At 36.5% G+C, this 27619-nt stretch overlaps 3 protein-coding genes and 1 non-coding gene across 6 annotated transcripts; 1 reads left to right on the forward strand and 3 right to left on the reverse strand.

The window, feature by feature from the left end:
• Positions 1-2786: 2786 nt before the first annotated feature.
• LOC103331926 (uncharacterized) lies at positions 2787-18793 on the reverse strand. Of its 3 annotated transcripts, none has more exons than XM_089051578.1 (5): positions 18429-18793; positions 18008-18103; positions 17327-17485; positions 3862-3931; positions 2787-3026 (listed from the first exon to the last, which is right to left on the reverse strand). In XM_089051578.1, exons 2-5 carry the CDS (start codon positions 18026-18028, stop codon positions 2950-2952), a joined length of 327 nt encoding a protein of 108 aa, XP_088907704.1. In that variant the 5' UTR covers positions 18029-18103; positions 18429-18793; the 3' UTR covers positions 2787-2949. The 3 variants fall into 3 exon arrangements, with proteins under 3 accessions (XP_088907704.1, XP_008232819.2, XP_088907703.1); XM_008234597.2 differs by lacking the exon at positions 2787-3026 and adding an exon at positions 3328-3582 and having other exon boundaries at positions 3837-3931; XM_089051577.1 differs by lacking the exon at positions 2787-3026 and having other exon boundaries at positions 3328-3931.
• LOC148917250 (uncharacterized) lies at positions 9801-15178 on the reverse strand. Its single transcript, XM_089051664.1, is given in 7 exon segments — positions 9801-10890; positions 11269-11320; positions 11891-12151; positions 12599-13077; positions 13254-14209; positions 14318-14550; positions 15025-15178. Coding segments are annotated over 7 exon segments (3225 nt in total).
• Positions 14601-14709, forward strand: LOC148917251 (small nucleolar RNA R71). The gene has a single exon (XR_016127561.1). It is a non-coding gene; the product is annotated as a small nucleolar RNA R71 (small nucleolar RNA).
• A 1580-nt stretch (positions 18794-20373) lies between the features above and the next one.
• On the reverse strand, positions 20374-26367 carry LOC148917252 (uncharacterized). Its single transcript, XM_089052387.1, has 7 exons — positions 26102-26367; positions 25859-25882; positions 24743-25750; positions 23675-23744; positions 23206-23262; positions 20535-20633; positions 20374-20448 (listed from the first exon to the last, which is right to left on the reverse strand). The coding sequence occupies exons 1-7, from the start codon at positions 26365-26367 to the stop codon at positions 20374-20376; spliced, it is 1599 nt and encodes a 532-aa protein (XP_088908513.1).
• Positions 26368-27619: the final 1252 nt, after the last annotated feature.

The following is a 27619-nucleotide window of genomic DNA, read 5'->3' on the forward strand; positions in this document are numbered from 1 at the left end:
AAGAGGACATTTATTTTTTTGGTACGTAATAGGACATTTATTAGTACGTAATTTTCTATTTTCTTTTTATTTTTTGGAAGGAACAAACAGCAAACCCAAACCTTTCTATTTATTTTTTTGGAAGGAAGAAACGGGAGACTTACAAGAAACAGGAAAACTATATGAAGCTTTTTGTTTGTTACCCCTTTTTATGATTTTTTGGTTTGTTACTCTTTTTTTTATGAGATTGGGTTTTAGGGCCAATTTAAGTAAGTGGTTTAGTTCAAAACCATATATAATGTACCGTCTTCTCTCCCTCCCTCCCTCCTCTTGGATTTCTTTTTCACTCAGTATCTTTGTTTTTTTTTTTTTTGCTTCTCACTCATCAAAGGTGCCATTGGAGGACTACTCCTTATATCGTACGTTTTTGCTTCATCGTCAACGACAATCTAAGGTTACCTATTATGTTTTCTCGTTTACAACATAGCTTTACCTATTATGCTTTCTCCATATATCGTATGTTTTTGTTATTGCACCTGTTATGAGAATTGAAATCAAATAATCTAATAGTTTTGAATCTTAATTTTCAGGAAATGGAGGTTGATCGTGATTTAATTGACTACGATTACATCGATTACATTAAAAAACAATGGAGCGACAATAATTTAACATACATTGTAATGGGTTCTTGTATTAGCTTTTACAATTTTCGTGTCGATTATGCTAGCAAGAAACAACATTATGATGGTGAGCTGTTCTTGGAGGAAAATAATCAAGGTGGAATGTTCGTTACATTTATGAATATGGATGCTGTTAGAACTAAATTGAGTGTCGGAGAAATTTTTAGGTTGAACGTTAAAGTATCTAATGAAAGGATTCTCCGTCCATGGATGTATACGTTTTGCAAACAGAAGAAATCATTGGGTGATGTATGCAGTGCCAGTGAGGCTGAAAAGAATATGGCGAAGGGATGGTGGGGCTTGTGTTCTGACAAGTTTGATAACACCCTCAATGAATGGTTGGTCAAATTACAAGGCAACGTCGACATTAGTGATTGTGAAAAGTTAAACTCCAAAGTTCGAAATAATTGCTTATCTGATTTCTGGCGGCATACAATACGGTGAGCGTAATAGTATTTTTGTTCTAGTGCTATTATCTTATGGTTTAGTTAACTAATGTATTTCATGATATGACAGGGAATTAATAGAGGCAATTGCTCACATTCATGATTGTCGACTGTTCCATGGTTCGTTGAACGAATATGATAATTATGTTGTTGTTGGAGACCAACTGAAACTATTTAACATCAATGGTTGCTTGGAGGGCCTTGGAGTACAAGATCAACATTCAAGGAAAATCCAAGATTTCCAAGAGTTCAGGGACACTCTGAAGAAGCTGCTGGAACCTAGTACTAAATGGCTTGAGCGTGATGGATTTCTTAATTGTTTTGACGCAGCTACAGTGTTCAGGTGTGAGTTCTTTTGAACGTTATTTTTTTGGTGAAATATTTGTTCTTATTTGTGTGTTTATGAGTGTTTTTTTTTTTTTTTTTTTGTCTTTTTAGCTATAAAAAATATGTTGAGAAATTGAAGAAGCACCCCTTTTTATTGACTCCTCATGAAAGGGTAAAAAATGTTACAAGTGTTTATCATGACAATATATTTCATATAGACGAGAGGATGAACATGGGGCATATGTTTCAAGCGTTCTTTGGTTGGGACACAGACAGAGAAAAGTGGGAGAAGTTTTTGTCTGATATATATGAGTCTAGACTGAGTAAATCATATAATTATACCCCGTCAGAGCTTTTAAGGTTTATGCGAAACACCTATGAACATTATAGGAAACATAGTAACAGAACGATCGAGGACGTGGACAATATTCTGAGGACACGCTGGGATGGGTTTTTTGATCTGGTTCATCTGATTTAAGATTGGAGGTGAATGAGGCATGTTGTTCGTGATCATAGCTTTTAAGTACTTTCTTACACTATTACGACTTAACTTCAATTTGTACAAGATATATATATATATATATATATATAATCAAATCTGTACAAGATTTTTTAATGCTTGTGGTTGTTGTTCTTGTTTTTTTTTTCTTTTGGTCTTAGACTATTACAACAATCATTAATATATATACAAATTTTCTACTATGCTGACGTTCGAATATTATTATCGTGCGGATGCCATGTATTTTCTACTAGCCCTTCATGCTTTCCTTCTCTTTACAATGGCATCCGCACGTTAATAACGTGCAGACATCTGGATGTGAGAATAACTATATTTCACTAATTCAAACCGTCTATTTTGTAGATATTTCTGCGAAATTTTTTGTAGAGATGATCTTTGAATGAATATCTACAAAATAGATGGGAGGGTCACATACCACTATGGTGGTAAAGCCCCCATTGGCTAAATATTGTTTGATTGCTCATTATAAAAGCCCAAATTTTATTATAAAACCCAAATACGTGCTTAAACTAGAAAGAACCAAAATTGGGGACTCGTTTAAGCCACTTGGATGTATTACATACATTATTCGCTTGCTCATTATAAAAGCCCAAATTTTATTATAAAACCCAAATACGTGCTTAAACTAGAAAGAACCAAAACTGGGGACTCGTTTAAGCCACTTGTATGTATTACGTACATTATTCTAAATGATTTCAAACAAGTTGATAATGGCCCAAGGAAATTCTGTTGGAAGACCACCTAAAGTAAGCCATTGACGATCGTCATTAGGAGACTCTGTCAGCACGCGGAATTATCCTCTCTAAGCTCATTCCTCTCGTGGGTCATCTGTTCAATTTTCAAAGAACTTGCATGAAAAAAATCGTTGATTAAGAAGATGCACTATTAGATGTACAAGTATCTTCTCATCAGCTTTAAACTACTGATGCATAAGGAATGATCTGCAGAATTAAGTATGCATATATATATATATATATATATATATTGTTTGAATCTTCTACACAAATGACAGTAGCAAAATATTTTGGGGCACATAAATTTCACTATTACAAAAATTGAAATAGACGACGGGGAAACACCGTCGTCCTTTTCTTTTTCAAACCGTCGTTAAATCGACCGTCATCTTTTTGAATGTCAAACTACGACGGTAATTAACCGTCGTCTATTTCATATAAAGACGACGGTTTGAACCGTCGTCTATTACATATAAAGACGACAGTTTTTATAAAAGAACCGTCGTCTATTAGATGTAAAGACGATAGTTATTAACTATAAAACTGACGTAATTTTACATTTTAGTTTTTTTGTTGTTGTTTCCAATGGTATTAGAAATATATACTCAAATATGCTATTACCCACGCCATACATATATGTACTCAAAAATTGTTTCTTTCATAAATAGAATATCAAGAGTACAATAGAACTAAATAAAATCTAAAAAATGAAAGTACTCTAGGGCTGCTAGCTGCAAGCTGCAAGCCTAATTACAATAAACACATCAAAATTCCTATACTTAATTATCCTTCAAGTCATCCATATGTACATTCATCATCACCAATTTTCCTCTGCCTTTCTTCAACTTTTACCACTAGGAGTAGCTTTGTTAGAATCACTTCCATGGCCTAGGAAACTGCTTAACAAGCCAAAATAATGTAATAGTGAGATATACAATCCAGATAACATTACCAATAATGAAAGGATTATTAATATAGTGCTACCTAATATAATTACTTAACTTGAAACAATAAGAATCATAGATCAATAGAATAATGCCAACCTGGAGTGAGAGTACTATATTCTCTATTGGATGCTGATTAACTCCAAAAGTTGAGATATAATACAGATTTGGAATATTTCAAGTATCTTGTGACAAAAAATTCATACCATGGTTGTTGGAGGAAGCCTGGGTAAGATGATGGTGCTTGTGCTTCCATAGCACCCAAAGTATCACCATGATAAGATCCTTTAAGAGCTAGGACCTGAAATAAACAACTCCTACGTCAACAGAATTGAAGAAAATCTGACCATAACTTCCAAAGTTACATCACTTTAACGGATCGTTACAATAGACAAGGCAATGACTTGGCCCAACTAGGCAAAAAGTAGCCTACACAATCATAACTAGAGAAAAAGCAGCAGCTGGAAAAGTTAGCTGATCTAAAGCTTACACCATAATTCTTACCCCATCCACCTCACATAAACTATTCTAGTACTAGCTAAACATATACAAGTGAAACAAGGGAGATAATAACATTGAATTCAGACTATAAGTCTAACAATTGAATCCATATGTTGCCAAATAAAAAACCAGATACTCATGGTCCAATGCTGAGGATACTTAGTTAAAGTACAAATGCCAAAATAGCGTGTGCTTTCAATATCATTTGTCATCTCAACTATTTAGGAATATTTTCCGAAAAAAATTCATTTACTCATATCAATTCAGTTGATCCACAAAAGCCAGAGGAGCTTAGGAATTTTTTAACCAACAAAACTTTTTCTTTATTGGTTTCAGGGAGCAGAGATTTTATTAAATCAGAAATTACGCATTAGAAAATTACTTGTTGAATTCCATGTAATGATACTTGTAGCTGTTGTACCATGGGGCAGTAAGACAATCAACCATGGTTTCAACTTGATGGCGGAAAAGCAAAAACATGAGTGATTTAACAAATGCAGCAAGTATCTAGTTATGTCATCACCTAATTACTTCACAGACAATGATTTTAACAAATATGCAGATGCCAAATTAACAAATTAGACAGTCAAAATGAGAGCCAAATGGTAAGTCAAATGTAAAACCTGATAGTTCTTGGAATGAGCAAAGGAGTGATCACTCAAGCTTGGGTGGACTTCATTGACTGTCTTGGAGAAATCAAGAAGCATGGCAACATGTGCGTCGTGGCCACATGACAGGACCCTGAATTTCCCAACCCGAGACGAATCTGCGGAGACCTCGGCATCACACCTGCCGGGTTCATTCCTTAAAACTATGTCCTCTTTTACCAAAGAGGATTAAGGGCACGAGACTTTCTGCAGAAAATTTGTGAGTCTCCCCTGTAAATTGAACATTCCCAAAATTTCCACCTGCATAAAACACATTTTATAACCCAACCAGCAGCACGCACAATATAATCTCATGCAATTTACATAAATGGCCTCCGGCCTTCAAATGATTCTAGCAGAACTGCCCACACTGTTTTTAAAATAACTTAATGCATCAAACATGCATATAACAAATTCAAAATCTATCTATGCACACATTCACTCACTCAGTCCACCGGACAAGCCTCAATTCAACCAAGTGTCGGGACCAACAACGAGGTCCGAACCAATCTCAATAAGACCACCTAAGTGGGGTCTAATCTGTGGCTGCACCTAATAACTTCAGGCTGCCTACGTACCCTACTAAGGGATCAAGCCACACGTAGCTCTTTCCTATCAATCCTGGCTCCTAATATCAAATAAACCATTACATCCATATAAATTCATACATTCTAGGGTTTATCCATCACAACACACCAAACACAATCACATAGTTCCTCCTCATCGACGGGACGCCGGCCTCGTATGGGGTCTGTCTACACGCCGGCTAATCCAAAGACGCGTGCGACCTCACACTAGGCCTGGCTACATTCTCACCAGCCATCACACAATCATATCTCCTCATACGTCGGGACGCACCCGCCACGTATGGGAGTCCGCATCACTTTGCCGGCTAATCCAAAGAGCGTGCGACCTCCTGGGCTGACTACATTCTCACCAGCCACGGCTACATTCTCACCAGCCATCACACAATCATATCTCCCCTCATACGTCGGGATGTCACTTGGGCTGCTACATTCTCACCACCATCATATCATCACTTGGGCTGGCTACATTCTCACCACCATCACATTGTCACTTGGGCCTCAACATAATCACAATATGGGGGGTACGTGGGGTAGTGCGTATAGCTCTGTAAACTAACATTCAATCTCTTTATATATCATTATACATCCACACAATTAAATATATACTATATAATTTCCAATCCTACAATAACATCAACCAATAAAACATTCCATAAAACCCCACATTAAATTCACCAATTTATATCCGAAACCCACAATATCCATTTAACTCAACAACTCTCAAGACCTGTCACTAAGGTCATCCTAACCCTCAAGGAAAGGTAAGACTATCTCGGGAGTCTCACGGTCAACCTAGGGTCAAACGGGCCTGCGGGGCCCACAACCTCCAAATTCCAATCCGAAAGTTCCTATAGGTTCTACAGGCTCTAGGACACATGTCCTGCAAGTTTGGTCCAGATCGGACGGTCGGATCGCTCACGATCGGATGATTACTAAACCTTACCCCTAGGGTTGACAATTCCGGAGTATCCGGGACTCCGTTTTACAATCCGTCGAATCCTATACAATCCTGGTAATACCTAGATCAACATATTATAATCTCAGGACCATCCAACGGTCCAAACCTAGTGAACCCGGAAAATACGCGATATGCGATATCCGTTCGGGACTCTAACGGTACCCAAAATGAGATCCGAGCACACCTACGCGCTCGTGAGAACCAGGAGATCATTTTAGAACCTCAAGCCGGTCCATTTTCCTAGCCCACGCGCCACCGCGCGCCGGGCGTGGGTGCCTTGAGTAATTTCCGGCGGCCGGAAAACTCCAAACCGCCGGCCAAGCTTCCTATCCTAGATGTAAAACCCTATTTTGAGCCACTTTTGTTCTTGGGCATACCCCAAAATCTGACCGGAAGTGGCCAAAATCGCGAACCCAAAACCGGCCGAACCCTAACTCGAAAATCAGATAATCTAGGCTCAAAATTACTGAAATCCTACCCATCCATCAGCTAGATCATGAGGAAAGGATGAATTTCCATACCTTGATCTCCAAAAATGGCGGCGGATGACGGAGAACGAAGCCGCGGTTTCACAAACCGAGCTTTTCTCTTCCATTTTCGACGAAATCTCGACGGGTGGCGGCGGGACACAGTGTTGCGTCTACCCAAGTGCAAGTAGTCACACGTAGTAATAATCTTGGAAGTCCAAGTATCGTATCCTCAAGGAGCAGGTAGGCAAATATCTGCACACAAAGAAATAATTAAACGTACCACAATAAAAGTGACAAGCAAAATGGAAAAGTAATTTAATTTGATTGTTGTGGAAAATTGAGTTTAAAAATGAAATATCAATAATGGAAATGCTGAGGCATCAAGGTTCAATTCTTTAAACAAAATATGTTCCATGCTCTTTAATCCAAATTATAACTCGATTAAAATCATCATTGAGAAACTTTAACCGGAAGATAAAGAAATTAAAACCACTTTAATTTTTCAATGTAATCTTTTATTAATGATTGTTTAGAAAATGGAGTTGCTTAATATCTACTCTTTTAATTTAAAAGCATGCCAAGTCAGTTCTTAACAATGAGAAAAATATAATTGAACTCATGAAAAGGTAATAGCACTTAACATCAATCAAAATAAAAGGATATGAAAATATTGAACAACCAAAAATAAAAGAATTTAGCAATTCATACCGTATATTGGATTAAAGAACAATTCACAAACTTACTCAAAGAACATTCCCTTTAGCCTTAGCTAGAGTTCTAGCAACTCATTACAAAAGAAAACATAAATTAAATGGATAAAGAAATCTGTCGTAGGGGTGCCCTTGCCAAATAAGTTGATGGGTGATTTATAGTAGTCAATGAGGTGAGTGGGAAGTTAATACATTCATGGTGGGTGATGAAGGGTTTAATTGAGGGATTAATTGGATTAAACATGTGTTGATGGTGAAGAGTTAGTGGAAAAGAAATAACGGTGAGGTAAGTGGGCGTTAAATGGCTGACATAAAATAGGCTCTTTAGCTTCAACGGTTTTGTCTTCTCTTCTCCCTCTTTACTTCTCTTTATAATCACAATAATCCCACAATCAATGCTTCAATTAAATCTGCCAGTAATTCTCTTCACACCTAGCTTGAACTTGGACAAATGTATGTCTTCATCTTTTGGCTTTCCAACTTCCTACAGAAGATAAATTCACCTAATAAGTTCACCAAATTAATATAGAAAATTCATAAATCCAGTTGGTGAGAATAAAATGTAACAACAAGTGAAATTATATTCATTAAGCCAAAATTATATCATAAAGTCTCCAAAATAATAGTAAAAAGATGTAATTTGAGACTCTCAGCACAACCCCAACCAGACTTATTGCTAGTCCCTAGCTATTCGAGCGACTAAAAGAAACTCAAATTTAAGTAAAAATGACAAACAAAAAAAAAAAAACAAATAAAACAGCTAAACCACTTTCGCGGGATACGATTGCATTTAGCGTATGCAACAAGCCTTTAAACCCTTAGGTTACCCCTAAAGGACGAGTTGTAGTCTCGTGAGGGTTTCCAAGGGATGATACCCACAAACATCAAGTATGAGGCTAGCACAATTATTCAGAAACATGAAATAAAATAAAATTTGGAAAATAATTTCAACATCTGTCACCAACAAAAAGGACAAAGCACAAAGTCCAAATTTTCAATTCATGAACAACGTTAAAAGAGAGAACACTTATTTAACATTTCAAGTTAATCCCACCTCGAAGTCCCAAATCATTTATAATTAGCTAGCAAAATTTTCACATGTTTCCTTTGGTGTAAAGTGAACCAACACAATTGAGTGGCATTAGCTAAATTCCAATCACACCACCCTTTTGATCTCAAGAGTTGTTGAACTCCCTTGCGAGAAACAAACCAAGGTTTTTATTTTTATTTTTATTTATTTTTAATATACTTTTTTTTCTTTATGTGGGCTGTGCAATGCTTAGCTCCATTAAGCTTTCTAATTAACCCATATAGCGAGTGTTAGGCTAGCGACTCTCAAACCAAAAAGGCTTTAAGGCACTAGGTGTAGAGACACCCCTAAGAGCTTACTAACTCGAGTTAAAAAGGCTACGAAACTAAACTAGCCACACAAAATTATTCACACCCAGAACTTCACCGTTTGACGCAAACACTCACTGCTGATTAGGCAAGAGGCCCGGTTACTAAGTAGAAGCTTGAGTAGAACACTATTATTTCATGAACCTTTTTTATTATTTATTTATAAATAAAAACCAAGATGAGTCAAAAGCAAGGTCGTCCAAGTTTACCAAAGACAAAAGATTAAGCACAATTGGTTTTTAACTTTATACCCCACAAAAGGTGTTAGTGTGCTTGTGTAAATTGTCAAAGTATAACTCATGAATCATCCACTAACTAGAAATAAATGAAAAAGACACAGAAGTGGGATAATTATCATATAATTCATATGTTCTCAATCTTAAAATCATTCATGAATATCAAATAAATCTAAGTGCAATGTAATCTTGTCATAGACAAACTGTGAAAAACAAACAACACAGTGCACTAACCTCATAAACATTTTTTTCTTCACACTTTTCAGTTTTTTAATATATATTTTTTTACAATTTAAATAAATGACGAAAATAAACAAAAACAAAATACAAAAACAAAACCAAACCAAAAAACAAAAACAAAAACAAAAATGAAAGGAAAACTAACATGTTGCAACAAGAAAATAATACAATAAACACATCTTCTCCACCCCCAACCAAAGATTGACATTGTCCTCAATGTTTAAACATATAAGCATAATAAAAAGAAGAGGGTAGCATTACCTGAGAATTGACATCCAAAGTGAAAGCCTGCAACGTGTTAGTGTAAAAACAAAACAAAAAAAACAGAAATGTCGAATTTTTTTTTTTAAATTTATTTTTATAGTAAGTGAACAAAAATTTCTAAACTAATTATATACAACAGATGGACTAAGGGAAGTCCAATCAATCCAGTAAAGCAGGTTCATTCAAAGAAACTGTCTCATCTTCTGGAACACATCTCCCCAAGTAAGGTTTAAGTCGTTGGCCATTAACCTTAAAAATATTTCCATTCTTGGGATCCTCAACTTCAACAGTCCCATATGGGAAAACTTTTTTAACAATGAAAGGCCCTGTCCATTTAGTTCTTAATTTTCCAGGAAACAAATGAAGTCTAGAATTATACAAAAGAACAAGTTGAGAAGGCTCAAAATTTTTCCTCAAAATATTTTTATCATGAAAAACTTTAGTACGTTCTTTGTAAATTCGTGAGTTCTCATATGCATCATTCCTGATTTCCTCAAGTTCATTCAATTGGAGTTTTCTCAAGGTACCTGCATCTCCAAGACTAAAGTTAAACAATTTGATAGCCCAATATGCTTTATGTTCTAATTCAACAGGTAAATGACAAGGTTTACCATAAACTAGCCTATATGGAGACATACCAAGAGGTGATTTGTATGCAGTACGGTATGCCCACAAGGCATCAGTTAGTCTCAATGACCAATCCTTCCGGGTTGGATTCACCGTCTTTTCCAAAATTTGCTTGATTTCCCTGTTTGCAAGTTCTGCTTGGCCATTTGTCTGTGGATGGTATGGAGTGGAAATCTTATGGGTTATCCCATATTTTTTCATCAAAGCTTCAAATGGTCGGTTGCAAAAATGTGATCCTCCATCACTGATGATCGCTCTAGGAATACCAAACCTGGACAATACATTTTCTTTCAAAAATTTCAAAACAGTTTTATGATCATTCTTCCGACATGGTATGGCCTCAATCCATTTTGAAACATAATCCACAGCAACAAGGATATATAAGTAACCAAAAGATGGAGGAAAAGGACCCATAAAATCAATGCCCCAACAGTCAAAAATTTCAATAATTAAAATTGGGTTAAGAGGCATCATATTACGTCGAGTAATTTTTCCCAACTTTTGACAACTTGGACAAGTTTTGCAAAATTCATACACATCTTTAAAAAGTCTAGGCCAATAAAAACCACATTGAAGAATTTTGGCCGAAGTCTTTTTGGAAGAAAAGTGACCTCCACAAGCCTCAGAATGACAAAAAGATATGACACTAAATATTTCATCATCAGGAACACATCTACGAATTACCTGGTCGGGACAATATTTGAAGAGATACGGGTCATCCCAAAAGAATTTTCTCACCTCAACCATAAATTTCTTTTTATCTTGTGAGGTCCAATGAGGTGGAATAAGACCTGTAGCAAGAAAATTCACAATGTTAGCAAACCATGGTAATGTAGAAACACTAAACAATTGTTCATCAGGAAATGAATCTTTTATAGGCAAATATTCATAAGGCTCCTCAAAAGATATCCTAGAAAGATGGTCTGCAACAACATTCTCCACTCCTTTCTTGTCCTTGATTGTAAGATCAAATTCTTGGAGAAGCAAAATCCATCTAATCAATCGTGATTTGGCTTCCTTCTTTGTCAATAAATACTTCAAGGCCGAATGATCTGTAAAAACAACAATTTGTGAGCCCAAAATATATGACCTAAACTTTTCCAAGGCAAAAACTACAGCAAGCAATTCTTTTTCAGTTGTAGTGTAATTTTTCTGTGCACTATTTAAAGTTCTGCTTGCGTAGCAGATGACAACAGGCTTCTTGTCTTTTCTTTGGCCTAGCACTGCACCAATAGCACCATCACTAGCATCACACATTATTTCAAACGGCATGGACCAATCTGGGGGCTGCATTACAGGAGTTGATGTTAGCATTTTAATCAATTTCTCAAATGCTTCTTGACATGCATAATTCCAATCAAATTTAGCATCTTTCTCCAAGAGATTATTCAATGGCCTTGCAATTGCACTAAAATTTTGTATGAATCTCCGATAAAAACCTGCATGTCCTAAAAAAGATCTAATATCTTTAACAGTTTTAGGAATAGGCAGATTAGCAATTAAATCAATTTTTGACTTATCTACTTCAATTCCTTTGTGAGAAACAATGTGTCCAAGTACTATGCCAGATGTGACCATGAATTGGCATTTCTCCCAGTTAAGCACCAAATTTTTCTCCTTACACCTGATAAGAACATTCTCCAAGTTAGATAAACAATCAGAAAATGAATCACCAAACACAGTAATATCATCCATGAAAACTTCTAAATATTTTTCTACCATGTCACTAAATATGCTTATCATGCAACGTTGGAATGTAGCTGGTGCATTGCAAAGACCAAAAGGCATTTTTCTAAAAGCGAAAGTTCCAAATGGGCAAGTAAAAGTTGTTTTTTCTTGATCTTCTAATGAAATCTCAATTTGATAATATCCTGAATAACCATCTAAAAAACAATAATACATATGCCCTGCAACTCTTTCCAAAATTTGGTCAAGAAATGGTAAAGGAAAATGATCCTTTCTTGTGACTGAGTTCAATTTACGATAATCAATACACATTCTCCATCCAGTAGTGACCCTAGTTGGTACCATTTCTCCATTATCATTTTCAACTACTGTGACTCCTGATTTTTTTGGAACAACCTGTGTAGGACTTACCCATTTGCTATCAGAAATTGGATATATGATACCTGCATCCCAAAGTTTAAGTACTTCTTTTTGCACAACTTCTTTCATTGTTGGGTTAAGTCTACGTTGAGCCTGCCTAACTGGTTTAGCATCTTCTTCAAGAAAAATTTTGTGTGTGCAAACCAAAGGACTAATACCTTTAATATCAGATAAAGTCCATCCAATAGCAGTCCTATGATCTTTCAAAACTTTAAGTAACATACCTTCATGCAAAAGCTCTAGTTTAGAAGATATTACCACAGGATAGGTCTCATCTTCTCCCAGAAAAGCATATTTAAGTCCAGCAGGAAGAGGCTTCAATTCACACTTTGGGGCTTCTTCTCTTGATGATTTTGTCTCATCACTCACAGTTGGCAGCTCCTCATATTTTGGTATCCAACCATTATGTTCTTGTACCTGCGCAGAATCCAACAAAGAACAAAGATATTGTACTTCAAAATCTTGTGCAAAATTACAATCCCCATTTACTAAACAAATTTACAATCCATCAGAAGGAAAAGAAGAATTAAAGCAATTTTGAACAATCGTCTCGATCATGTAAACTTCTTTGTCATCTTCATTGTTTGCTGGCTGCTTGCATATGTTGAATATGTTGAGCTCCAATGTCATGTTCCCAAATGATAGTTGCATAAGTCCATTCCTGCAATTTATATGAGCATTAGATGTAGCAAGAAATGGTCTTAAAAGAATAACAGGAATTTGAGAATTAGAATACACAACTGGTTCAGATATCCAAAACAATAAAATCAACTGGAAAATAAAATTTGTCTACTGAACAGCACATCTTCCACCATACCTCTTGGGATTTTGACTGAACGGTCAGCCAATTGCAATGTTATTGAGGTGGGTTTTAATTCACCAAGACCCAATTGCTTATAAACCGAGTAAGGCAACAAATTAACACTAGCACCCAAATCCAATAAAGCTTGTTCAATGATAAAATTTCCAATAATACAAGAAATTGTGGGACAACCTGGATCTTTGTACTTGGGTGGAGTATTAGTTTGAAGAATTGCACTTACATTTTCAGTTAAAAATGCGGTCTTATCAACATTGTGCTTTCTTTTGATAGTGCATAAATCCTTTAAAAATTTTGAATATGAAGGAATTTGTTTTATAGCATCCAAAAGAGGTATATTGATTTTCACTTGTTTAAAAACCTCCAAAATTTCAGGATTTTGATTTTTCTTTCCAACCTTAAGTGCTTGTGGGAATGGAGCAGGAAAAGGGCACTTAACAATTTCAGAATCATTATTTTCTTTTTCATTATTTTTGGATTTTTCTGAATTCTTTTTATTTTCAACTGTTACTAAATCATCTTTCCCAATTATTTTTCCACTACGAAGAGTAGTGACAGCCTTCACATATTCATGCTTATTTTCATTCAAAGAAGAAGAAGAAGAAGAAGAAGGGGTATTTACCTCTAACTGTGCATGTGGATTAGGTTGGACTTGAGAAGGAAATTTACCCTTTTCTTGAATTGATAGTGAAGAAGTGAGTTTGGAAAGAGTGCTCTTAATCTCACCAATGTCTTGTGCATTCTTTTGATTTGTGGCAGTTTGGCTTTGTATGAATTGCTTCATAACATCTTCCAAATTTGATGACGATGATTGCCCTTCCACCTGTGGAGAATAATAAAAAGAATTAGATTTTTGTTGAGGCACATTATTATTAGTATTATTTCTCCAACTGAAATTTGGGTGGTTTCTCCATCCTGGATTATAAGTTTCAGAAAAAGTGGATGGTTTTTTAAATTGATTCACAAAGTTTGCTTGATCATGCAACATTTCTCTGAAAGCTGGAAGTGTTGGACACTCTTTTGTTACATGTCCCATGACCCCGCAAACTTCACAAATCTCAAAAATTTCTTGACTTGCAATTGAATTAACTTTTTGAGGCAATTTTGATTTTAGAGTTTCAACTTCCCTAGCCATTGTTGCCAATTGAGCTTTGAGACTATCTTCCTCCTTAAGGTGATAAATACCGCCGCTAGAAGGATTAATGGAAGACTTTGCCTTTTGGGAATTAGGCTCAAATGTGTTGGGAGTGCTCCAAATCTGAGATTTCTCTGCAATTTCATCAAGAAAATCAAAAGCATCTTCAGGATCTTTATACATAAAATTTCCATTGCACATCATCTCAATAAATTGTCGATCTTTAGGTGTTAAACCATCATAAAAATGACTTACCACCCTCCATCTTTCAAAACCATGGTGAGGACATAACATTAACAAATCTTTAAATCTTTCCCAAGCTTGAGGTAAAGACTCAGTATCTTTTTGAGAAAATGTGGTCATCTGTCTTTTCAAAGAATTTGTCTTTTGAATTGGGAAAAATTTCTTGAAAAATTCAGTTTGCATTTCAAGCCATGTTCCAATTGTTCTTGGCCTTAGAGAATAAAGCCAAGTTTTCGCTTTATCTTTCAGTGAAAATGGAAAAAGTTTTAGCAAAACTGTATCAAGCCTACACCCTTGTGTTGGAAAAGTTCCACAAACTTCCTCAAACTCACGCACATGTGAATATGGATTTTCAGATTCCATTCCATGAAAAGTTGGTAAAAGTTGTATCATGCCCGGTTTAAAATCAAAAGTTTGACCATTCAACGGAAAAATGATACAAGATGGCACACTTGTACGAGCAGGATGCAAATAATCATGTAATGTCCTAACAAGTGGATTCTCATCATTATGAACACTACGATTCTCATCATTATGAACACTATGATTATCTTCATCATTTTGGGGGCCTTCCAATGCATTATTATTATTATTATTCTCAGCCATTTGTGATGAAATTTGGTCAAATTGAGGTTTCTTTGCAAATCTACCAAACCGATCACGATATCTCATAAACAAAATAAAGAAGTAACAAATAAATAAATAAAATCTAAACTAATTTTTTAAAATTTTTAATATTAAAAAAAAACTAAGACAAAAACAAACAAAAAACAACAAAAATAAAAACTGAAATGAAAAATTGAGTTTGATAAGCCTTATCGAATTAGCTTTGGAAACTAAAACCGCAAACCTTAACAATGAATTTCCTTGTGCTACTTTTCGCTTCACTGCTCCCGGCAACGGCGCCAAAAACTTGTTGCGTCTACCCAAGTGCAAGTAGTCACACGTAGTAATAATCTTGGAAGTCCAAGTATCGTATCCTCAAGGAGCAGGTAGGCAAATATCTGCACACAAAGAAATAATTAAACGTACCACAATAAAAATGACAAGCAAAATGGAAAAGTAATTTAATTTGATTGTTGTGGAAAATTGAGTTTAAAAATGAAATATCAATAATGGAAATGCTGAGGCATCAAGGTTCAATTCTTTAAACAAAATATGTTCCATGCTCTTTAATCCAAATTATAACTCGATTAAAATCATCATTGAGAAACTTTAACCGGAAGATAAAGAAATTAAAACCACTTTAATTTTTCAATGTAATCTTTTATTAATGATTGTTTAGAAAATGGAGTTGCTTAATATCTACTCTTTTAATTTAAAAGCATGCCAAGTCAGTTCTTAACAATGAGAAAAATATAATTGAACTCATGAAAAGGTAATAGCACTTAACATCAATCAAAATAAAAGGATATGAAAATATTGAACAACCAAAAATAAAAGAATTTAACAATTCATACCGTATATTGGATTAAAGAACAATTCACAAACTTACTCAAAGAACATTCCCTTTAGCCTTAGCTAGAGTTCTAGCAATTCATTACAAAAGAAAACATAAACTAAATGGATAAAGAAATCTGTCGTAGGGGTGCCCTTGCCAAATAAGTTGATGGGTGATTTATAGTAGTCAATGAGGTGAGTGGGAAGTTAATACATTCATGGTGGGTGATGAAGGGTTTAATTGAGGGATTAATTGGATTAAACATGTGTTGATGGTGAAGAGTTAGTGGAAAAGAAATAACAGTGAGGTAAGTGGGCGTTAAATGGCTGACATAAAATAGGCTCTTTAGCTTCAACGGTTTTGTCTTCTCTTCTCCCTCTTTACTTCTCTTTATAATCATAATAATCCCACAATCAATTCTTCAATTAAATCTGCCAGTAATTCTCTTCACACCTAGCTTGAACTTGGACAAATGTATGTCTTCAATCTTTTGGCTTTCCAACTTCCTACAGAAGATAAATTCACCTAATAAGTTCACCAAATTAATATAGAAAATTCATAAATCCAGTTGGTGAGAATAAAATGTAACAACAAGTGAAATTATATTCATTAAGCCAAAATTATATCATAAAGTCTCCAAAATAATAGTAAAAAGATGTAATTTGAGACTCTCACCTGGCGGGTAGGAAGAGGACGGCCCGATCATTTTGGTACCGGCCCCGTCGACTTTGGTGGCGGATGAGTGAACGGCCGGCCAAAAGCGTGGCGGCTATGGTGGTGATCGCGAACCGAGGAGAGAGAGGGCGCGGGAGAAAGAGAGAGAAAGACGGGGCAGTGCTGAAGATACTTAGTTAAAGTACAAATGCCAAAATATAGCGTGTGCTTTCAATATCATTTGTCATCTCAACTATTTACGAATATTTTCCGAAAAAAATTCATTTACTCATATCAATTCAGTTGATCCACAAAAGCCAGAGGAGCTTGGGAATTTTTTAACCAACAAAACTTTTTCTTTATTGGTTTCAGGGAGCAGAGATTTTATTAAATCAGAAATTACGCATTAGAAAATTACTTGTTGAATTCCATGTAATGATACTTGTAGCTGTTGTACCATGGGGCAGTAAGACAATCAACCATGGTTTCAACTTGATGGCGGAAAAGCAGAAACATGAATGATTTAACAAATGCAGCAAGTATCTAGTTATGTCATCACCTAATTACTTCACAGACAATGATTTTAACAAATATGCAGATGCCAAATTAACAAATTAGACAGTCAGAATGAGAGCCAAATGGTAAGTCAAATGTAAAACCTGAGAGTTCTTGGAATGAGCAAAGGAGTGATCACTCAAGCTTGGGTGGACTTCATTGACTGTCTTAGAGAAATCAAGAAGCATGGCAACATGTGCGTCGTGGCCACAAGCATGCATCTTTCCGTCCACTTTGCTCTTGTGTTCCCATTCCACCAATTCCTATACTCATATGCAGATGCAATGTTGTCAATACAAAGTTCTTTTTGATTAAGAACATCAAATTGAACACTGCACTTGATGCTTTTGATTATTTCTCTCTTTTCCTACATTATGATTTTGAGCTATATAAAGCTTAGCTTTTGTCATGTTCTGTATGACATTGCGGGGGAGATAAAAGGGTTCTCTGTTTCACTTCACATGCTCATCAACAAAAGCCCGAAAGGCTACGGTTCTATGGATCAAGGAAAAGTAGCCTGCTGTACCATTTATGTCTTAGTCGTTTTACCACAATTACTTGTCACAAGCACTTTGATTAAAAGCTAATGAAAACGAATACAGAGCAGAAATATACATCTATGTGATTAAAACCCAACAATTGAATTGCCCTTGCAAAAACAAGGGTAAAACATTTGTATCTGATTTCCTTGACACAAGTATAAGGATCAAAGCAACAGAGTATATCAATCTGATCAAACCCAACAATTAAGGTAAACGAATTTAAACTAAGTTGACTTAACTAACCTGAATGGGCAAAGCATCCATATCTTCTCAGAGCAACAAAGGGCAAAGTTCATGGATAGTGTTGACATGTGCGTCGACTTTCTGCAAAGGTAAAACCTGCACAAGGCACATCCAGAAATAAAAACAAGAAATTCAATTGCAAACACAAGAGAAATTCAAAACCCAAGTTAAATTTAAGATTATCTGTGAGTTCTGAACAAAATAAAAGCAAAAGGGTTAAAAAATGCAACCACTGAACCATATACAGCTTAAATCAAGTCAGATCCAACCACAAAAACATACATCAATAAGCATCGAAATTAAAGAACAAACAAATCGTAACCCTATATCTCAGACAAACAACCATCATAAACAAGAAAAAATAAAAATTGAAATCAAATAAGAAGAATCCAAAGTTAACCCTAGAAAAGTAGCTTCGTACCTTTCTGATCTATGAGGAAGAAGATCTAATCTAAAGCTCGTAAAATGGAAGATGGGAATGTATATGAGGGCTTAAAAATGGTCGCGACGAGGAAGGGTAACTGCCATGGGAAGCACAAGGGAGATGGTGAACGTAGGGAGCTTGGTGGACTGAACAGCGCGATAGAGATGGTGATCTCGGCGAACTTAGTGTCCTAAACGGCATGACAGAGATGGCGATCTCGGCTAGTTCGGTGGACGGCGAGAGGGAGATGTGCTTCATCGATGTGAGGGAGAGGGTTTTCTGAAAGGAATTTGAGATAGTACAGTACTTTGAGCGAGCGAGGGTTTTCTGAAAAGTTCCGCGCTCGCGAACTTAAAGTGAATTTTCGTTTAGCGCCTCCTAAAATCACGACGGTCCTAATAAGGTATTGTCGTAATTTTAAAAATCAACCCAATACATCAGCGTATTAGGTACCTTACAACGACGATTTTATAACATTCGTCGTCTTTTGAAACACCACGACAGTTTTTATATAAAGGGTCGTCTATTGGGTGTCGTAGTTTAACAAAATTGTAGTAGTGTTTGTGAAGTGCCTTATCCATAGCTAGATTCAGACTTGTGGATTCTCTAAGGAACTTTTCCGCGAATATTTTTTCTAGGACAAGCCCTGCACAAAAGAACAACTTTCTAAACATCCATCCAAGAAATCTGATTGATTTTTCATCCTAATAAACAGTCATGTTAAGCCAATGATATGCGAATAAGCCGACCGGCGAGGTAGTGGTGATCACTGCAGACGAGATCAGGGGCGAATAAGCCTAAGTCTCTTCTTTTACTTTCACCGTTTGTTTTGTAACTCCTGTAAACTATTTTGAACATTGTGCCGACCTTTGGTTGGCTCGATGTTGGTGTTGGACGTGCTTAGTATATGTTTTTGTTACAATGGTTTTACTTTGTTTAGATAATTGTTTTATTTACTGTTCAGTAAACATGCATGTGCGTTTTTGCATAAGCTGAGCCTACTAGAGGCTTTCAAAACAAAAAATAACTTGAACAAGACCACACAAGAAATAAAGTACTGACAAAAAATAAAAGAGAAACGTAACGCGTAACTTCATTAAGTACGAAAGTAGAGTTACAACGATTTCAAGCCAAGCACAGCACTGGGTTGGGTAGCTCAATATCGTGCACGTGCTAGAAAGGAAAACATAGTAGGCGATAAGTAAAAGACAAAAATAGTTTGCGCCTGTGTGAGGCCACATCTTGCTACCTAAGGGTAGTACTTCCTTAGGTGCTTGGCGTTCCATGGATGTGGCAATTTCTTCTGCATGGGTGCATGGATATAGTTGGATTCAGACAACAAGGATGCATTCTCCTTTTGTAAGTACTCAATCTGACCAAGCAAGTCCTTTAACAGTCGAGTAGCTTGACACAATATAGAGGCCTTTCCATTGTTCTGCTGATTTAATTTTGTGCAAGAGTTATCTCAAATTAAGAATGACCCAGTATCATATCAAAAACGATTACACTAAGAGCAATCATCTTGAACTTCTAACAAATAAAAGACTAGTTATACCAAGAGCATCAGCCAGCTCAACAAAAAGATTGTTAAAATGCTCACACTTCTGTTTCTCCCTCTCAGCCTTGTGGATTCTCTTTAAAAAACATTCCCCTGAATCGTTTTTGCAGAACAAGCCCTCCACATCAAACAGCTTTCTAAGCATCCAGCCACGAAATCTGAGTGATTTTTCTTCCTAATAAATAGTCATGTTAAGCCACTTGGATGTGTTACATCAATTATTCTAAATGACTTCATACAAGTGGTAAAAAACAGTATTATCACATCAGAGAGAGACTTATCTGAAGTACATCAGCTTTATCAACAGGGAATCAAATTCTTTGTTGATAAGAGAGTCTAAATGAACACTTCTGTCAAGATTTCAACCTTATTTGAATCTTCTAATCAGTTAGAAACGCCACCTCTCAACACTATTATTAACCCTGATAATGCAAGTCTATCAATCATAGGTTTTCTTTCCTTCACATAGATAATAGAAAATTTATAGCACTCATAACAATGCTTATGTGCTCATGTCAAAAGATCTGAATAACTTACCCGCGCACTGAGGCCTCCATCACATTAGCTTTGTCATCCGCTGTAACCGGATCTTGTGAACCCATGATCTGATAATCGTCTCTATCAACTAAATAGGGCCTTATACCCTATAATAAGAAGCAATACCAAATTCAGACATTCTTGAATCTTGTTAGATGATCGTCCAAAGAACAGTAGGCAACCATATTTATCGTTATTGGACCTGAATTTTTGCACGTTGTATATCAGTATTCAACATAAGTTTGAAGCATATAATTGAATTTTGAAATGAAACTCTAGTTTTCTTTCCAACAAGTAATTGTTCTACCTCATTGCTCAGTAAAGAAAAACCCTTAATCAACTGAACCAAAAAAACGTTACAATTAATAAATTCAAATGATAGCTAAACCCTTCTTGTAGAATGTTTATACCATATCTGACCAAGCAACTATAAGCAACTTTAAGCACAACAAAGAGTCTAACATTAGAATATTACAAGAAGCGAGGACTCTCCCTAACCTATAAAAGGAGACCACTCTCCACTTAGAAGAGGGTCTTCTCCCTTCTTCCCCTTATCTTTGGGTCCTACCCTTTGTACAAATGTAAATAAATATTATTATAATAAGAATATACTTCTTTGTGGACGTAGCCCATTCATTAAGGGTGAACCACGTACATCTGTCTTCTGTATATTTAATTACTTTCCCTCTATCATTACTTGCCTAAGGCAATCACTTGCCTCTTGCAGAAGGCGCAAGCCTTCACACACATACCGAAGGTCCTCATCTTCATCCATCATCCATCACACCTCGTCTCTAAGTTGGGCTCATTTTTGCCGTCCATTTTTTAGCATTAACAATTTGGTGTCGTCTGTGGGAATCGACACAAAAGGTTATGTCGTTCTCCGCTTCTTCAGTGCCCTTTGACACCCTTATAATAAGCATTCGGTGCTTGGGCATTTGACACCTAGATCTATAACGACATGCAGAAGATGCGCATTACCGTTAGACACCTGGATGGGAGCAACTTTTCAATCTGAAGCCCAACTGCGTGGGAGCAACTTTTCCAACCTGGCGCATAACACATCACACACTGAAGTCTCCACAAGATAAGTGGCATACAATCTTTCCTAGTATTTAAACAATATACTATATTATTGATAACATGTGTTGAGGCCCAAAATATCATGAGAAGTCCAAAGATATTTAAAGCCCAATATAATATATAATGTTAGTCATGCGTTAGTTGTATTTTAGGAATTAATTAATTTAATAAATATAAAAATAATGTACATGCCATGCCAACCCAATAATACATTTTTCTATGCTAAACCACCCGATAAGCTTAAGTGGGCCCAAGCCACATACATGCTTAGGGCTTACTGAGCGGTTTGTGGTGTGGATGGTTACAAGGATCGATGAGGCCCATCAAAAAGGTTCAAGAAATTGATGTTTTGGGCTGCTTGGGAGAACCAAAACCCAAGCCCATTTCTATTGAGCCTATTTATTGGGAAAGCGGAAAGCGTGTCTTCTTCCAGCACTTACCAACTGCCATCATTTATTACACAACCCCCAACTTCTTATCTTCCACCACTGAAACCATGCCACAAGCCACTCAAGCCAAGCCAAAATCTCAGTTCAAAACAATCATTATCTGCTCAGTGAGAAAAACCAAAGTACTCCCTAAGAACCAGCATTCTTTCGAGGTATTTTGGGGCCTAGTTCTTGAACCCAGGCAAATGGGCAACTTCACTCTCTTTTTATAGCAGCCCAAGTCCACCTAGAGCTATTGGAACAAACCACCCACTCCAGTCTCCAATTGTCGAACGGTACCTCCAAAATTGTTGGGTGACACCTCCCCAATTGATGATCAGCACCTCCCCAATTGATGATCGACACCTCTCCAATTGGCGAACGGTGCCTCTCCAATTGCCAAACGGTACCTCCAAAATTTTGGGTGACACCTGTTGTTAAAAATTGTGTTTTTCCTTTTCTGTAAAACTCTTATTCAAGCCTTGAGATATAAATAATATATAAAACAAAGCTTTAACCGTAAAGTAAAAATAAATAAACAAATAATGAATAAAATAAATCAAGAGTAAGAAAGCAAGGCTGGTATAGTAAAAGCACGTCAAAGACGCTGTACTAAAGTCTTTGTAGCCTCCTTACGTGCAGGTATTGACTGAATACAAGACTCCAAGATACGAACCCAATACACAGGCTCAAGGTCCACTATGAGCACGTTCACAGTCGGATAGGAATCTCCAAGCCACAGAATCGTTGCCCAAAAATATGGAAAGTAAAGAATATATGAAAGTAGGAGAATACAGAAATCAGATTGTGGTGTATTCAAATGTGAAGGAGGAGTGGTCTTTTATAGGCATCCAACACTTGTAACCTCCAAACACATTAAACCAGAAAAATTAAGGCAATGAATAGAAAATAAAAACTGAAAATTAAACAATTGTACCTCCCATAATAAATAAAAGAAAACAGCCAAAATATTAAAACAAAAAATAAAACGTTAAAAATTAAAAAGCCTTTCAAATAATAACAATACCTGCCCAATTGATGTTCAATACTCCAAATGTCGAATGGTACCTCCTAGTTGCTAGGCGAAACCTCCCAAATTGCCAAACGATACATTTCCAATTGCCGAACATCGCCTCGTCAATTGCTGGGTGGCACCTTCCCAACTTACCATCGACATATCTCCAATTGTCGAACAGTACCTCTCCAATTGCCAAACGGCACCTACCTACACCAATGTTATTTGCACTCATGCAACACCAAATGTCTCACCAGCGGGGGCCTGAATAACGGTACCACGCTAATGGCGAGTGATGCTGCTGGCATCACACCTTTACGACGTATGGCATTGTCGGCACCACCCCTATGACACATTGCGATACCATCAGCACCACGACCTCCAATATTATGATGTGATGTCATTCGACGCCACGTCCTGCTACGCGATGTTTTCACCAGTCTACTAATGGGGGACTGGATATGGTGTACTATACTGCTTAGAAGAAGACTAAGGGGTTGCTCGGCCAGTGCTCTGAAGATTACAAGTCCACAACTAAGGCGCACCACCTTACTTGAGAACTTGGGGGACTCTTGTTTATACCATAGAGGACCAAACAACTCTAAAATTGACCATGAAGTACCTCATTCAGCTCTCCCACCAATTTCTCCTTCATTGATACGAAGACTATTGCAGCATCAAGAAAATATAGTCTGTCATATGCGAACACAACCACTTCTACAAAATTGACCATAAGGCACAAGCAAAATAGCACAAATAAATTTTTACGGCATATTGTTCATCAGTAAGCACAAATGAGTCATATTTGTGCTGTTTTTAAGAAATCCACACTATAATCGTGTATATTCGAATAGGATAGAGATGAGATTGTGCTTTTATACTTATTTTATTTATGCCTTTATTGGAGCAAGCTAATAATTTATACAGTGCATCAATTTTGGTTTTTCGAGAAGATCCATCATATCAATATTCTGAGGGTTCTTTCTTTCCCGTAGGTTTCAAATTTCACCTAGGTGGTGGCTATATATCCAAACAAATTCCCAAAATCATTATAGTGTCCAGCAATTTGAAACGGGGTGATTTCTATATCAGTTCCCATATTAGTCCCAAACAGGTTCCCAAAACCATTATAGTGTCCAGCAAACAAACCAATTCAATCAAAATGAGCAGTAGGTCTTGTTAGAAATCATACAGAGGGTCCATAGGACAGAAAAAGGGAGACGCAAAAATAGAACCAGGTCACAGCTTTAGCAAAAATAATCCATAAAAGATTAGCACAGTACATAGTTTCCATCTCACTTTCGGAAGAATTAAGCCAAAATTATAATAAATATAAAATTAAAATAAGCCGAAGTCAACAAAGACAAATTCAAATGTCTCAAACTAAGTTATAGGAAATAGGAATTTTTTTATTCTAGGTGGTGGCTATCCAAAGCTTTTAATTTTTCACATTTCACAATTCCTGATTCGCAGATCATTGGCTTCTTCAAGCTGCATGCATGGCTTCTATTTCAAGCTTCATGGCATTTATTTCTTCTTGTTTTGGTTGATTCATATTCCAATAGGTTCATAATCCTTGCACTCACTGTCATAAGAACGAGAAACCTTGTTATATACAAAATGCAACAGAATTCCTAAGTACAAATTAAATGTTATTGACAAAAACACAAGAAAGGTGAAGGAAACTTACGGTGTGAAGCAACAAACAAGATCGAACCATTCAGATCCCTTGATATCCACAGAATGAACAATTGAATCTATGGTCTTGATCATATGTTTTCCTCCTTCAAGAACAATTTCAAACGTGGTGATACTAAGATATTGAACCTTGGGATGCGAATCGCACTTGCCAGTCTGGACATAGAAAAAGTCATGGTTTCCCAAATGAACCAAATATTGTGTCCTATCGTTAAGCCATGGCAGTGGAAGATGTGCGATATCAAGGCCTTGCACTATAAACAGTTGCCTGAGGGAATATGAAATACCATTAACATCAGATATTTCCCCCATAAAGGAGAATGCTTTAATCTTTGCATCCCCAGATAAGGCATAGATAGTCTCGTCTACAACCACGGCCCTCCCTTCGGAAGGAGGAGCACAATGAGCAGAAGTGTCAATTTTCACTCGATTCCAGTCCCTTCTACGCAGGTGAAAAGCAACGACACCAAAACTCCCGTCCCTTGGGCCAGACAATGAAAACAAAATAACTCCATAACAAACGGCATAACCAGTCACTTGCATAGTGTGGTCATAATCATCATAAAATGGAAAAGAAGTCATTTGTTCCCAAACCTTATGATCAGGATTATATCTCCCGAAGGAGTGCTCCGTAACTGGTGAGAAGGTTGACGAACATGCAAGATAATAAACCTTGTCATACGCACACACAATAGTTTCTACTGAGTTAGAGGATGGGATAGGAGGAATAGATGAACATTTCGACCAACTCCTCGTGTCAACAATAAATCCACCATCTTGTCCAATGCAGTATAATTCTGAGTGGTTGAAAATCCATGCAGAGTGAAGGCAAGAAACCTCGCGGAACTTGGCAACTTGTCTAACTACTGGGGGTTCATGAGTGACTTCTCTTCTGTGTTTGAATTTCACTTCATAGACTGTATTAGTGAATTCTTTGTCCTCACATGAAGACATGAATAAACATACAGATTTAGCTTCCTCTTGATTTACTGTCATTGATGTTTGCTTAGCTTCCTCTTGATTTACCGTCATTGATGTTTGTGTAGCTTCCTCTTCATTTACCGTCATTGATGTTTGCGTAGCTTCCTCTTCATTTACCGTCATTGATGTTTGCTCCCAATCCTCGGCCAAGCTGAGAGAAAATAGATGTATAGAACAAGTCGAGTTAATCATTTTTCAAAGATCTACCCTGCCTAGAGAGAATATATCTAGTAGGATTTTTTTTCTTGGGTCAAAATATCTTGTAGAAACTGATTATTATATATTTCAAGCAAATTATTCAAAATGCGTAGCAGGGAGAGAAACTAAACAAAAAAGAAAAGAAAAACAACAATGAGAATTCAGATCTGACCTTAGGTAAAAATCATCAGCCTCATGGTCAGAATTGCAGTCCTCAAACACCGCGGAAGGTGGAAGCGGCTTGGTCGTAGTTATGGCTGGACCGTGGCGTAGTAAGCCAAACTCCTGCGTTATTGATTTCGACCAATCCAACAGTTGGCCCACAGTTTTCTCGATCTGCGATATCTTGCCCAGTATCTCATCTTGGCATGAAAAAGCCATTTGACCCGAGGTATGCTCATCAACGGCGTCCACGGAAAATTGAGATATTTCCCCCATGATATGTCCTTTACTATTGGAATGCTGAAATTGAGGCAAAAGGGAATTTAGGGTTTGGGAATGCCAGGGCAAAAGGGATTTTGGGTATGCCGGATGCAAAGTAGGTATTTATATAATCACCTAATTAATCTTGCCCTGAACAGGAAACTAATCCTAAACCTACTAAGAATTCTCCAGAAGAGACAAGAAAGTGTAACTTTGAGTAAGTTATTAATCTTTCCTGAACTGAAATTTCCTAATTAATCACCTAATTAATCTTTCCTGAACTGAAATTTCCTAGCGCCACTGGAGCCTTGACGGCCTTTGATTTCTTTAAATTGCGCTGCACCCATGGATGTTGAGATTAACGAAACTGATACAGCGATACTTCTCCTCTTGACGGGAAGGTCCCACGATTTTGAGTTAGTTATTGCAACATTCGAATTCTTTTGGCAATCAAGGTGGTGAGACTTGGCCTTCTTTTCCTATATTATATACATATATTTATTTGCCTGACATAAACGCTCGTGCTGCAGTTCGCGAGTTTGCCAAAAGAACAAAAAAAGAACCCCAGTTTTGAGTTTAAATCAGGAAACCACGAAGCCAGACTTGCGTCTAATTGGAACGGTTGACGGTACCGAGGCCCGCCGCACTTCTTCTTCTTCTCAGTTTTCTTAGGATACTGCTCTTTTTTGACCTGTTGTTATAGGTTGGTAAATTTGTTGCTCATTAATTCCGTGGTTGGTGCATGTTTGTTTTCTTATTTATAAACGAGCTTTTGTTTTATTTTATTCCGAACATTGTCTTGTTTTTTTTGTTGTTGATTTTTTTGTTATAGTTGTGTATTACTGCTCAAGTGTTTTCTAAGGATGCTGTATCTTTGAAAGGATTTTGTTTCAATTATCATTATTAAGGGTCTTGGCAATATTTTTAGTTTTATGAGCACTGAAATCAAATAATCTAATAATTTTGAATCTCAAATTTTCAGGAAATGGAGGTTGATCGTGATTTAATTGACTACAATTACATTGATTACATTAAAAAACAATGGAGCGACAATAATTTAAAATACATTGTAATGGGTTCTTGTATTAGCTTTTACAATTTTCATGTTGATTATGCTAGCGAGAAACGACATTATGATGGTCAGCTGTTCTTGGAGGAAAATAAACAAGGTGGAATACCTGTGACATTTATGAATATGGATGCTGCTAGAACTAAATTGAGTGTCCCAAAAATATTTAGGTTGAACATTAGAGTATGTAATAAAAGG

Source organism: Prunus mume, linkage group LG5 (genome assembly GCF_029339155.1).
Source record: "Prunus mume cultivar Tortuosa linkage group LG5, ASM2933915v1, whole genome shotgun sequence".
Classification (NCBI taxonomy): Eukaryota; Viridiplantae; Streptophyta; class Magnoliopsida; order Rosales; family Rosaceae; genus Prunus; species Prunus mume.